This window comes from Mauremys mutica, chromosome 4, assembly GCF_020497125.1.
Source record: "Mauremys mutica isolate MM-2020 ecotype Southern chromosome 4, ASM2049712v1, whole genome shotgun sequence".
Classification (NCBI taxonomy): Eukaryota; Metazoa; Chordata; order Testudines; family Geoemydidae; genus Mauremys; species Mauremys mutica.
Window position 1 is genome coordinate 56874915 of NC_059075.1, and position 15376 is coordinate 56890290.

Sequence of the window (15376 nt, forward strand, 5' to 3'; positions counted from 1 at the left end):
TTTAAAATTAAGACATCTATAGGAATAAGAATATACTCTTCACTTACATTGGCTGGGATAAAATTAGCAAAATACAAATTCCATGTACACTGATCAACTGATGTCAGGAATAAAATTTTCCACACAATATAATATTGCACAATTAAATGCAATTGATGTCTTTCCTGTAAAACATCTGGCCTTGGCCACTGTTGAGGACAGGGTAAAGGACAATATGGACCTCTGAGCAGCTTCAATATGGCAGGTCCTATGGCACTAAGAATCAAGTAATCTACAAAAAACACCAACACAATGATCTTTAAAAAGAAGTGTTTGATTTTAAAATTCTGATGGGGAAATGCTAGCAATTAAGGTTTATTTACTTATGTATATCTGGGTTGTGTAAATAAAGCTGGTTAGTCCCAACAGTAGTGAGGCATAGGCTTAAAGGAAGGCAAGATAAAACAGCATGTGGGAGAATGCTAGTGTTAATGTGCACACATACAGCAAACTCTCTCACTTCCAGCACTTACTGCTAAAGCTATAAATACAAATTGCCAGTTAAATGAGATGAAAAGACAACCTACAACAGCCATACCTGTGGATTCCTTCTTTTACAGGGTCCCTGCTAACTTTATGAGAAACTTAAATACATGTATTACATTTTCTGGAAACATATCATTAAGAACTTGTTATAATTTGTGAATAGAAACTTGTAGCCTACGTAACAGCCACACAAATTTATGATTTAAAAACTCAAGCAAATTAGATTAAGTACAATAACCTTGAGAAGGAGAAGTGTTATATTGAGAAATGTCAGATGTATTTAACAGTACCCCTCTACCCCGATATAACGCTGTCCTCGGGAGCCAAAAAATCTTACCAGGTTATAGGTGAAACTGCGTTATATCGAACTTGCTTTGATCCACCGCCCCCCCCGGAGTGCTGCTTTACCGCGTTATATCCGAATGCGTGTTATATTGGATCGCGTTATATCAGGGTAGAGGTGTAGTTTAATAAGAGCTGTTGTTCAAAAACAGTGTTTACTTAGGCAATTATATTATTTTAGTACTGTAGCTTCATAAAGTAAAGTTATTTAAAGATTCCCTGATGTTAGGAGGAACTTTATAAAAAAAAGAAGATGAAGCTAAATTCAGAGACCACTTTCTTTTAAGTGTGACAAGAAGTTATAGCGTATAGAGGAAAAATTAAATGGTTATGACTGTTTCAGTGATCACAGTTTTTGTAAGTATGAGTCCTTTCAGGAATCAATTGAGTCATAGTTCTTGTGACTTCTCAGGCCTGGTGTACACTAGGGGTGGGGGTGTCGAACTAAGGTACGCTAGCTGAACTCGAACTACCTTAGTTTGAACTACTCACCCGTCCAGACGCCGCGGGATCGAAGTCCGCGGCTCCCCCGTCGACTCCGCCACCGCCGTTCACGATGGTGGAGTTCCGGAGTCGACGGGAGCGCGTTCAGAGTTCGAACTATCGCGTCTAGATTAGACGCGATAGTTCGAACTCCGAGAAGTCGAACTCTACGCGTTGACCTGGCAGGTAAGTATAGACCTACCCACAGACATTAAATGCTAAATTGCTTCAGACTTTGTGAGTGATATTGCTCATTTGGGAATACAACTTCCTTGTGTAGTCACCATAATGGTTAAAACTGGTTCTGATAACCTTTAGGAGTGTCTCATATAACTGCTGTGACAATACCAGAGTCTGAGTTTCTAACTGAGATGCATGATACCCAAATATGCAGAAAAAAAGTAGAGTACAACTTCAGCAGAATAATCATGGAAACTCCCTTCAAATGAAGCTTCTTGTAACTAACGTGATTTTTTTTATGCTGCAGAACTATTACAGTCACAATTACTGGCATTCTAGAATCACCACTCCAAAAATATTTTGTGTTTTAATCAATTACATTGCATAGGAATAATTCACCGTTTGAAATACGCACTTTCATGAAGATTACCTATTACTGTCCACTGAACAAAAAAATTTTTTTTTTAATTTCCTACAGTGCCACATTGTAGAAATATATCACATGTAACATTGTCATGAGGATTTGGTGCAGTGGCTGCCTCCGTTTCCCCCCACCTCTCTTTGGTAGATTACCTTCTATAACAATCCCCTAACCTATGTCTGAGTTATTGAAGTCCTCAAATTGTGGTTTGAAGACCTCAAGCTGCAGAGAATCCTCCAGCAAGTGACCCTTTACACATTATCCCATCCTCCCTTTTCTATCTCCAGGGCAGGCTCTCCATAAATTGTTAGAGCCTTACCTACATTGCCCAGCGAGGATGACATTTCCTTTTTAACCTCAACAAGCAAGACTAACAAGAAATGCTTGTCTTCTTTTAATTGAAGAATGAAGTGGTGTGGCCATAGTTTTCAACTCAGCCTGTACAACCAATGTAATGCACATATTCTTTAGTGTTCATTAGCAAATGAAGGTTCATGATGAGTGCCACTTTTGAAATGTCCAATCCTCCTGTGGCTATGGTGGGACAGCCAAAACTGGCCTTTACCTGGGTGGAACTGGCAAAGGGCTGACTAATTGTCTGAGAGCACTCTTTATGGATATGGATACAATTACATCATTCACCATAGAGAAAATCCTATAAAGAGTCAGCTCCTTTTGAGATTCTTACAAATATCAAGGTCCATGAATCTTTGCCTGCAACACCCAGAAGATCAAGTGTTTGTTTTCCTTTTCCACTCCCACTATTTTCTCGATTGTGTTCTGAGATGTACAACCAACTTTGCCTCTCTCCACTGGTGATGACAACTCCTCCTCTGTGATGCACTTCAAGCCTTCATTGGCCTTGGCGTTACTCTGCCAGAAGGGTCTCCACCTCGTCCAGCTTCTCCTCCAGCAGCAGGTGCTGCTCTCCATCTCTGCCATTAGCCAGATTAAATCCTTTTTCCTCAAGACCTATGTCACAACCTTTTCTTTTAAGCAGCACATCTCATCCAGCTCCTGCATACACTCTTTTACCTGGGTCTGCAGACAGTGCAGTTCTTTGATGGCTTCACCTTAACTTTTATTAGCAGAATGGATCTGGTCTTCCAGACTTGGCTCTCCAGACCGTTAGGCCATCTCCAAATTTTCCCTACCAGCTACAAGCATGGAGAGCTCTTCCTGCATCTGTTCCAGCTGCTCCAAACCACGCTTCAATTTCTCCAGCTCCACTCTTTGCTCTCTGTCTTCCTCCGAAGCTCTGGTCAAGAACAGTTTTTGTCTCATCCTCTCAGGCCTCCACATCAATGCGGTTGCTCTTCTCCACATAGGTATCAGAAAGATTCTTCTCTGTGAACAGTTGTTCTATCCCCTTTTGTTTCTTCACCACACTGGCTGACCGCATTCATTACACTTCCGCCCGAGACCTCTCCCCTTTTCTGGGATCCCCCAGCACAGGGGGCCCCTTCGCCCTGAGCACAGGTGCCACCCTGTGACTCTCCATCGTCCCTCGCCCCCCAGCACTGGTGCCCCCTCCCCACACAAGATTTCACCTGTATAAAATGGTAAGGGGGGCCCATATAGGTTGATTTGTCCCAGGGCCTGCACCCCCCTTAGGGACGGCCCTGCTCGCTGCACGTGGGTCTTTTCTTTCCCAACCCTTGCAGCTTCACTGGACTCAGCAAGGTTCTACCAAAGAATGCAGGACTTATCTAAAATGTCAGATTTTGGTGCCAGAAACTCAGGCCTGGTCTACACTAGGAACTTACTCTGGTATTGCTACATCTCAGTGGTGTGAAAAATCCACAGCTCTGAAAGGCATACCTATACTGACCTAATATGCAGTGTAGACAGCATTAGATCGACTGAAGAATTCTTCCATCCATCTAACTACTACTTTGTGGGGAGGTGGATTACCTACGCTGACGAGAGCACCCCTCATGTCAGAATAGGTAGTGTCTACACAGAAGCGCTACAGCGGGGCTGTAAGAACTTGCAGAGCTGGAACCTGGGACAAAAGGGGTTCTGAGCTGCTGATGCCATTACATCACCACGAGATGCTTAAGCTGGGCTCCCACATGAGGACCTTGTGAGGATGGGCTTGGAAGGAAGCACCACCCAACAGGGCTTGAGTGACAGCCCCTGGCAGCCGTATGATGGAAAGCTGTCTGAGCAACAATGCAGACTGCCTGCCTGTCTCTGCTCCAGACCCTGCTTACGATAGATCCTAGACTCTGGCTTCCAGCTCTTGTTTGTCCTAGTCTTTGCTCTTCAATCGCTGTCTGTAACCTGGAGCCTGACCCCAATCTCCTGGTAACCTGACCCTGCCTGCTTCCTGATGCCTGACTCTCAGTCTGCCCTCTTGGACTTTGAGCTCCCGGTACCTGACTCCTGCTCCAACCACTAGTCTGACTGCCCTTGTTCCAGTTGTGACAGGCACAGCTACATGCTGCTGTAGCATTTTAAGTGTAGACATAAACTCCCAGACTTACAGTGTATCAGCTGCACAACTATTTAGGGTCTACCAAGATCCTCCCACTACTGACTCCATGCCACAGGGTCATCTCCCTGAGGACCCTCAGCTGTCTTACTTTCATGGACTTAGTTTTTAATCTCAAATCTTTGACTTAATATGAATACAAGATTAGGACATTTTTCATGTCACTTTTCCATAGACTGGAAGATTTAGACTCAATTTATTAAGTAACAGTCTATCCTAAAACCCAGTTTTATTGCACCTAGTGATTTAATGATGCAAAAAAACTCTAAGAAATGGAGAGCTAGTGAGACTATGGTAACACTACCAGTCACTGGCAAGTGATGCCTGAGGTTTAAAGATCTGTGGAATTATTAGTACTTATGACCCATAACTGACATTGTTTAGCTTCTAGTTTTGCAGCATTGGTTATTTAAGACAACATACTAATATATGTACAGCAAACTCTCCGAACACTGAAATATGAACAAAAAGGTTTAAGAAAAATGTGCTTGCCTTTCTGAAAAAACTCTTCCAATTTATCCTTGAAGGGCTGGAGATGCTGTTCTGAAGATTCTTTGCAAACGACTCTCATCTGCTTTTCACAGGCTACAAATAAAAGCGCAGAGTTAGATACTTTAAAACTGAATATTTCACTGACAACTCTTAAATAACCCTATTATTTCAATAATTATATGCCTACTCATTTACCATTCAAACTTTATGAAGCAATGTATATTTCATAATGCATCTGCCTTGCTGAATCTAATAGCTGCATTAAAGTTAAAAGTAGCCTCAGCCAGAATTGCTGAAGAACTAGACAATCTTTTTTTAAAATATAGTTTATATGAAGTAGAATTCAGCTTTTGTAATGACTGCTTGTAATGGGAGTGGGTTGGAAACTAAACTGAAGCCAGTATAGTTCATGAAGTACTGGTATAATTTATTAATGTTTGGAAGGAACACCACTCCATCACAAATGTACCACACAATCTGCTCCAACAGATATCTGAGTCGTATTAAGGAATAGTCCCATGAAGTATGCAATACAGCAGTCTAACACGAAGGTAACAAAGTATGGATCATTGTGGTGAGTTCCACTTCCAGAAGAAGAGAATGCAACCTTCAGGTCAAATCTAAGTGATAAAAGCATCTCTTGGCTACCGTTGCTTCCTCAGAATCCCAATATAGCTGCAGATCCAACAGGACTATCCAGGTTGGCAAATTAGTAACAAAAGGCAGGCAAACTCCACCAATCAAGGGAAGATATGATCTCTGCCATTTTCTAATTTACCAACTAATTTAGGTCTTGCTGCCATGTCATTTCCTATAGAAGCCAAGTTAACTGTTGCAGAATTTAGGCATTGCCCTAGGAAGTCCTACTATATTTCTCAGAATTCTGAGATTCTAGATTATACTAAAGGTGAAATGAGACTGTCAGAAACCAATACTTGAAAATTTTGCAATTACCCATTGAACCAGTGCAAGCAGGAAATTGTTTTCTTTTTCTCACCTCCAAAAAATATAGTTTCCATGTGTTTAATTGGAATGTAAATTTATTTCACAACTAAACCAGAGGGTTACAATTTGATTTCATGAAACATATACACATTTAAATGGAAAGCCAGCCAGCTTCACTCCAGTTAATAATTCAGTTTATTCCAGTAAAGTTAGTATCCCCCAGAAATGTGCAAGAGGGAGGGAAGAGTGTATAATTAACAATAAAGTTATCCTGTTAATAGATGTCACACATTTGAGGTTTGCAGCACAGGGAAAGAAGTCAGCAGAAGGTTGAGAATACATGTATGCATTTTATTATACAACCAATAGTACAGCATATAATACATTTGGACCACCAAGATTGCCTTAAAGAAACCACTGAAACCATTTGTTTGAGTTTTTGTTGAAACCCGCCTCCCCAATATAGTCTATGTTAAAAAGAAAAATCTAACATGGCCAGAAAACTCTTTTCTTGACATTTGTTGCTGCAGAAATATATTGAAAAGATATCTGCTTCCTTTTAAAAGTGTTGTATGATAATTAAACATTCTTCCATAGCTCAGCTATATAAAACTAGAATTTGAAGTGATCAAATATTCATCTATAGCCAGGGAGATCCTTCCTACTAATATAAACCACAGTCTTTATTTTTATGAACTGCATTGTACATTTTTCTTTAACCTCAAATCTTGCAACTTGTGGCATGCAGAAACAATCCTGCGCATATAAAACAGTCCCACTGAAGTCAATGGGAATTTGCTTGTGCCCATCTACTTGTTAAGACTGGGGTTTGAATTTGTTCATAACATATCTGGTTAAATAAAGACTCTTCTTGTCCGCCCATCTATATACATGCTTTCAGAACAAGAAAAAACAAAAACAAAAAACCAAATCAGAAAAAGAGATATAGACACAGCACGATCATTTTCTTCACAACATAAGCTTCTCGCCATTAAAAACTTGAACTGTAGTTTTTACTATAATCATACATATATGATTGTAGAAATATATTGAATGAAACATATTCACACACAATTTTTCAATTTATATAAGCAGAATGAGAGTCCCAAAGTAACTCAGATAAATTGTAATATTTTATTTGTAGAATACAGAGAAAAAACTGGAAGAAAAAAAACTCTATAAACAAAATGATTCTAAAAACTTTTTTAAAGTTCTTTTATTAAAGGTTGGCAGAAATTAGAAGCCACAATTTTGTGGCTACTTTTCCTGTGTGTTTAAAAAAAAAGTCTAAAGAGAAAATGCCACATAAAATAAGTCTTAGAAATTATTCCAGGCAAATATGAAATGACAAAAATGTGACATGGGAAGTACATATTTCAAGTTCTTGAGCTGAGATGTGGCATGATTTTTAAGGCTTTGACAAAGAGCATTTGCATTAAAGGAAATTATTTTGAGGCAAACAAGAAAAACATTATTATTACAAGTATTTCTTATGAGGTGGCATCAGGGCCCATTTTACATAGGCTAGAATGGAATAAAAAACCACCTCCCCCAAAACAGGTAGCATACATTATTTATCATTTTTGAAAGTCCCAAAATATGCAGAGTGCCTCACTAATAAGACATTCCCCACAAAAATGGACCCCCCCACCCATAAGGTTTTTAATTTTATGTTGTCATTACTTAGGTATTGTCATATGTGATTTTTAAATGACCAAGATTGGGATATATTACTTTTTTTTCAATTTACATTATTTTTTTAATAAGGACTTTTATAGGGAAGACTAAAAAATATAAATAAATCAGGTGACAGGAATGAGGGAGGATGTGGCTAAGTGAAAGCAGTAGTGTATGGGGAATGGATAGGGTAGGCTGATGAATGGGGAGAATGGAGAAAATGCATTTGTAAGACGAGGGAAAGATTGGATGGAGAGATCAAGGAAGAGAAGAGGAGGATGAGGGTGGAACAGACCAGACAGGTGGGTTAGACAAAGTCATTGTTAATGAAGACTAGAATGCTGAGATGACCAGTTTTCTGCTGAAGTCAAAGCGTGCATATACTCAATCATCCTGTAACAACCAGATTGAGAGGAGCATAAAGAACAAACAACAATTAGACCAAATGCCAGTGATTCCAATGCCTGGAGTTAGTGGAAAGCCTGAAAAATATTCTCTCTAAAAGTGACCAATATTGTGCTCACATATAATTAGGCTTGAAAGGATTAGATTTTTATCGGTAAATGTCAGTAAATATGGATTTCACTGTAAATACATAGAATATTTCCATTGGTAATAACTTAAATTTACAGATAGGCAAAAACAAAAATGCTGCTTGAGATATTATAAGAGCTTGATTTAAGGATATTTACTTTGTATATTTTGACGTGATATTGACAATTTGTGTTTTAGCAGTTATAAGGCTTTAACTTTTTGAATCTCAATGTATACTGTCATAAACTGTTTGACTTCCTTCGATTGTCTTACCCCCCATAATTTCCTGCAACTGTGATTACTTAAACTGAGAAATATGAGAAAAAGTGCTTAAATATAAACATAAATATTATCAGTCAAAATTATTAAAAAATATTAAAAATGGAATTCTGCCAAGCTGATATATAATGGAATAAGAGTCCAGCAGCAAGTCTTGCCATTTCTAATGCACTGTCTGTCCTTTGAGCAGGGCCGGCTCCAGCTTTTTTTGCCGCCCCAAGAGGCGAAGAATAAAAAAAAAAAAAAAAAAGATAAAGCCGCGATCGGCGGCACTTTGGCGGCAGCTCTACCGCGCCGCTTCATTCTTTGGTGGCAATTCATCGGCGGGTCCTTCGCTCCGAGAGGGACTGAGGGACCTGCTGCCAAATTGCTGCCGAAGACTCGGACGTGCTGCCCCTTTCCCACTGGCCGCCCCAAGTACCTGTTTCATTTGCTGGTGCCTGGAGCCAGCCCTGCCTTTGAGTTCTCATGAGCATCACCCTTAAGACAGAAAACTGAAACTCTCTTTCAGACAGCAGCTATCACGCCAGGTCACAGAGGGAGAGGTTGTCTGTCAGATAACCGTAGACTACACTATTTAAGACTTCACGGATAAATATTTAGATGCACATGGATTTGCATGTATCAGAGGGGTAGCCGTGTTAGTCTGGATCTGTAAAAGCAGCAAAGAGTCCATCCAACGAAGTGGGTATTCACGTACGAAAGCTCATGCTCCAATACGTCTGTTAGTGTATAAGGTGCCATAGGATTTTTTGCTGCTTTTATGGATTTACATGTAGAAGTTAACTGGCAGCCAATGTGCATTATGGAGCACAGACATTTACACGTAGGCCTGGTCTACACTAGGACTTTAATTCGAATTTAGCAGCGTTAATTCGAACTAACCGCTCAACCGTCCACACCAGGAAGCCATTTAATTCGAACTAGAGGGCTCGTTAGTTCGAATTTGGTACTCCACCCCGACAGGTGGAGTAACGTTAAATTCGACATGGCTAGCTCGAATTAGGCTAGGTGTGGATGCAAATCGAACTTAGTAGCTCCGGGAGCTATCCCACAGTGCACCACTCTGTTGACGCTCTGGTGCACTGGAGTGAAGTAAGGCGAGCTTGGATTCTCTGACCAGCCACACAGGAAATGACCCGGGAAAATTTGAATTCATTTTCCTGTCTGGGCACTTTGAATCTGACGTCCTGGCTGGACATCGGGGCGAGCTCCGCAGCACCTGCAACGATGCAGAGCTCTCCAGCAGAGGAGTTCATGTTATCTGTGAATAGAAAGAGGGACCCAGCATAGACTGACTGGGAACTCTTCGATCTGATCGGTGTGTGGGGCGAGGAGTCTGTGCTTTCGGAGCTGCGCTCCAAAACAGGGAATGCGAAGACCTACGAGAAGGTCTCCAAAGCCATGACAGACAGAGAATACAGGCGGGATGCAACGCAGCGCCGCGTGAAAATCAAGGACCCCAGACAAGGCTACCAAAAAATCAAAGCGGCAAACGGACGCTACGGAGCCTGCCACCACTGCCCCACCAGTGACCGTGGACTCTGACGATGGGACAGTGTCGACGGCCAGTTCCTCGGTGATGTTCGCGGACGGGGAAGATGAGGAAGGGTTTGTGGAGGACGAGGCAGGCGAGAGCGCTTACAACGATGGTTTCCCCGACAGCCAGGATCTATTCAGCACCGTCACGGAGATCCCCCAACAACCCTCCCCAGCCATTAACCCGGACCCTGAATCAGGGGAAGGAGCAGTCGGTAAGTGCTGTAACCATGTTAACTTTTATTCTTAATATAACAGGAATCTGAAGTGTGTGAGAAGGAGGTCTCTCTATATATGGTGATAGAACAGAAATCCTCCTGGGAGATCTCCACGAAGCTCTCCTTCCGTTAATCGATAAGCATCAGCAGGAGGTTCCTGAGGAGAGCTGCCTTATTGGGTGCTCCGTGATAGCACCGTTTTCCGCGCGAGGCTTTCATGCGGTATTCAGGGAGCATTGCCTCCCATTGCACGGCTGCATCGGGCCCTGGTTCGTGCTAGCTTTCACGCAGCATGCGCTCTCTATCTCCTTCAGTGACCCTCCTCAGGGTGATCTTGCTCGGAGACTCCTGCATCTAATTAGGTTAATTACTGTAATTTTACGCCTCGTCCAAAGTATTTTTAAAAAATCTAAGGACAGACGGCATAGCACAGACTCAGCACGCAGCTGCGTGACGAGCGTAACGGAAAGCCAAAGAATATAATGGACGCTCATGGAGGGAGGGGGGAATGAGGACGCAAGGTATCCCACAGTTCCTGCTGTCTCCGAAAAGTATTTGCATTCTTGGATGAGCTCCAAATGCTTCTAGGGTCAAACGCAGTGTCTGCGGTGGGTCAGGGCATAGTTCGGCAATTTGCGCACACACCCCACCCACCACCAGAAGTGAAAACAATCCTCTGTTGACTCTTTTACATGTCACCCTATCTTTACTGAATGCTGCAGATAGACGCGATGGTGCAGCACTCAACACCAACATCCTTGCTCCCCCCACGCTATGGATGGCTGATGGTACAATAAGATGGAAATCCATCCTCATCATCAGCCTATTGGCACATGGGGCAGTGCAAAAGGGCTGGTAACCATGCCGACTAGTATCAGTAAGGTCGATCAAGGGCGCCTGTCCCTAATTTTTGATGGCTGATGGTACAATATGGCTGGTAACCGTCCTCATCATTGCAACAGGGGGCTGAGCTCCATCAGCCCCCACCCTTCATTGTAAATAAAAGATTCAATTGCCCCTGGACTAGCAGATGGATGATGGGCTCCTTCATCCACACTCCTTAATGTCCTGCCTGGACTATCATTGCAGCTGGAGGCTTCCTTCCACTCATTTCTCACAAACAAGTCACTGTGTCTTATTCCTGCATTCTTTATTACTTCATCACACAAGTGGGGGGACAATGGTATGGTAGCCCAGGAAGGCTGGGGTAAGAACGGAATGAACAGGTGTTGTTGTTGCAGGAGCACCCCCTGTGAATAGCATACAGCTCATAATTTATGCAGGATCGGACACAGAGCAGCTGTGCTCTCTGGTTCTATGATACAGTGGTTCTCTAGTACACTTGCCCATAATCTAGGCAGGACTGATTCTATTTTTAGGTACCAAAAAGGAGGGATTGACTCAGGGAGTCAGTCCCAATTTTTGCTTTTGCGCCCCTGGCTGCTCGGCCAGGGGCACTTATGACAGCCCCAAATGGGGCAGTGCAAAAGGACAGGTAACCATGCCCATCTTATTACCAATTTATGGTATGGTTGATGGTACAATATGGCTGGTAACCATCTCTGCTGTCATGCAAAAGCAAAAGCATGCTGCTGTGTAGCGCTGCTTGCCCGCCTCTGTCAGCGGTATCTAGTACACATACGGTGACATACACAAAAGGCAAAACAGTGTCCATGGTTGCCACGCTATGGCGTATGCCAGGGCAATTCTGGGAAAACGGGCTTGAAATGATTGTCTGCCGTTGCTTTCCCGGAGGAAGGAATGACTGGCGACATTTACCCAGAATCCACCGCGAAAATGATTTGTGCCCCAGCAGGCACAGGGGTCTCAACCCAGAATTCCCAGAGACAGCCTAGACTCAGTTAATTGTTCGCAAAAATGTATCTTTGCAAGGAATTCACTCCCTGTTTCCCATCTCACAGCTTCCACTGTCTCCAGACCTGCCACAGCATCCCCCTCGCAGAGGCTGGCGAAGATTAGGCGGCGAAAGAAAAAGACAAGGGACAAGATGTTCGAGGAACGTATGGGCTGCTACCTAGCAGAGGCGGACCAGCAGAGCCAGTGGAGGGAGACCGTCTCTGTGTGCCAGCGCTCACACAGCGAACGGGAGGAGAGGTGGCGTGAGGAAGACAAGCAGGCGACTGAAACAATGCTTGGACTAGTGAGGGAGCACACGGACACACTCAGGCGCCTTGTGGATGTTCTGCAGGACCGCAGGAGGACAGAGCCCCCCTGCAGTGTATCTGCAACCGCCCTCCCCCGCCACAAAGTCCCATACCCCCCTCACCGAAAATAATCAGGAGGAGGGGCGGCCGGGGACGTGAATACTGTCACTGCACCACAGCACAGTGCTCAAGTACCCAAAAGCTCTCATACCCTATATTTGCCGAAGTCCTTCACTTCCAGACTCACAGTAGTCCCAATCCCAGTCCCATCCCCTAACTGTCTACTTAATTAATAAAAATGCTTTGCTGTTAATTACTGTTTCCGTTATGTTTTTTCAAAGAAGACTGTGTTCGAATGGGGGGCGTGGGGAAGGGGGTGGTTAATTGCATAGGACAGTCACCTTTCCCAGGGTACAGACACGGGGGCAGGATCAGCAGCGAGTCACACACACGGTGCAGTCAGTAGGCAACCTGGTCGGTTTTTGGAGGTGGTTTCCAGGATCTGTGTGGGCGGGGGAGATGTGACTTTGCAGCGGGGGAGGGCGGTTACAGATCTTATACAGCGGTCCTTGTCCTGGACCGCTGAGTCACGCAGCTGAGGAATCTGTATCCGTCCTCCTCCACCACAAGGTCACATATCCGCCCGCACACAGAATTCCATAAAGAGGGATGGCAGGCTCCGTTGAAAGAAGCATTCCGGCACTGCGGACCGCTCTAGGAGCAGGAGCCTGTCATTCCTTGAGTTTAGAGGCGGTCTTTACATCACCGCACACCCTACCCAGCACAGCCTGCGTCCCAGTTTCAACCCTTTCACGAACAGTCATGAATAAAGAAACCTTTGTTAAGTAATAATGGGACATGTATTTTATTTTTACACGTGTGCTGGAAGTGGGGGTAACGGGGTGAACGGGGTATGTAACCGAAGAGGAGAGTCAACAGTAACTGGGTAAAGAAACAGGGGCAGGTTCAGCTTCTCTGTAAAGAAACTGAACAGTCACAGGTCACGCTGCTCGCTGCTCGCTGGTATTTGAAGAGTTCCTTGTCGCTGTCCCAGGCGCCTGTATAGGGTTTCATGAGCAAGTGCATTAGCGGGCAGGCTGGGTCCCCGAGGATGACTATAGGCATCTGCACATCCACAACAGTTATTTCGTGGTCCGGGAAGAAACTACCTTCCTGCAGGCGTCTGAGCAGCCCACAGTTCCTGAAAACACACGCATCATGAACCTTGCCCGGCCACCCGACGTTGATGTTTGTAAAACGTCCCCTATGGTCCCCCAGTGCTTGCAGCACCATTGAAAAGTAGCCCAATTTCTCAGCAGCTGACTGTGGAAGACGTGGACGATAAAGTGCGAGGAGGAGAAAACGGCGATGATCGCAGCGGGCTCCGTGCTTGCAGTGCTGTGGCGTCCGCGCTGTCACTGACCAGAAAAGTGCACGAACAGATTGCCCGCAGGCGCTTTCCCGGAGGGAGGGAGGGAGGTTGTGATTGACGGTTCAATGACGACACTTACCCAAAACCACCCTCGACACATTTTTTCCCCCAGCAGGCATTGGGGGCTCTACCCAGCATTCCAATGGGCAGCGGGGAGTGCGGGAACTGTGGGATAGCTTCCCACAGTGCACCGCTTCCAAAGTTGACGCTGGCCCCGTGAATGTGGACTCAGAAATTCGAATTAGTGTATTTAGTATGGATACACAAATTCGACTTCATAAGGTCGAATCCACAAATTCGAACTAAGTTGATTCGAAATAGTCTTGTAGTGTAGACAAGGCCTTAGTGAAGCTTCTGAGATGAGCACCAAGAGTAGCCCCAAATAGGGTCTGTTGCAGAATTCTAGTTTTGAGTTAGCAAAGGCCAAGGCACTCATGATGAAGTCAGCATCTGTCAACAAGCAGTGCAATCCTAAATTCCTTTGGTCAGCAAAAGATGAAGGAAGATGTTTATCAGCTGCTATATTGAATCCATATGCTATTTTATTTTATTTTTAAATTTAAGCAAATGTAATGGGAGCTTTTAACGATATGCCAGTTTCCTTTAAAGTATAAGAAATATTTGTAAGGTGAGGCCATTGATTGTGCATGTATTTGGGACAATGTTGCCTACATCCTCATTAAGCCCCCGCATTCAATTATTTAACTGATTCAGAATTTAGATTACATGACATGATACTTAGCATTCTGTAGCTTTAGTCTATGAAGAAAAAAAAATTACTTGTTCTAGCCAAAAATAGGTGCATCTGAGCTTGGATTCCAGTTAATTATATTGAAAGAGAGGATAAGGGTTTTTGTTTACTTCTTCAAGCTGGATATGAGACATGCTGTAAAGACTGGATCCTTCTGACTCTCAAGGCAGATGTGAAATGCTTGCCTCATTAATTGCCGGGGAGATAAAGCCTCATGTTTCATATTTTAGCTCAATCTCTATCAGAGATTAGGAGCCTTAATGAGACCAATTACTCCACATTTGCCAACCGTGAGGCATCTTGCACCTTTTTCTGAAGCACATGGTGCTGGCTATTAGATACAAAACTAGATGGACCATGGGTCTGACCTAGTATGACAATTCCTATCTTCCTACATCTTTCTTTTGTAAGTTTAAATTGTTGAACAAACACCTTTCTCTCTCCTTTCTATATTTCCCTCCTTAATACTTCTTTTTCTTTCTTCTTTGCTCCTTTCACTTGGTTCATGGATTTTAATGCAATGCATTTTTTAGTCTCTTCCCATATAATACTCAAATCCTGACAGTTATCTTCCCTTACCCCTGAATATAACCTTTCATATAAATTAAAAGTTAACTTACCGGATTCTATATCTGACACTAGAGAAGTCACAGTCTCTCTGTGCCTCACTTTATGCTCTATATTTGGTATGATTTTTATCCATAGAGAACACAAAGAAAAATAGTAACTTAAAAACCTTAATTTTTAAGAGTGGACTTTGATCTATGGCAGGCAGTTTTCATTCAATGTCCTTTTAGAAACACCATTTGTAGTTGCAAAAGTACTTGCATGTTTATTTAATGTATATTTTATTTCAAAGGATGTTAACACTTTTTAAAAAAATCTCTGTCCAGTTA

The 15376-nt window shown here is 43.2% G+C and overlaps 1 protein-coding gene across 3 annotated transcripts in view; it reads right to left on the reverse strand.

Annotated features, from left to right (window-relative positions):
• Nucleotides 1–15376, reverse strand: part of FMN1 (formin 1) — a 356128-nt gene that overhangs the window by 61409 nt on the left and 279343 nt on the right. For all 3 annotated transcript variants that reach the window (XM_045016469.1, XM_045016468.1, XM_045016470.1), the window contains one exon: nt 4941–5033. In XM_045016469.1, the coding sequence (XP_044872404.1) occupies nt 4941–5033 (93 nt within the window). The remainder of the gene's footprint in view (nt 1–4940; nt 5034–15376) is intronic.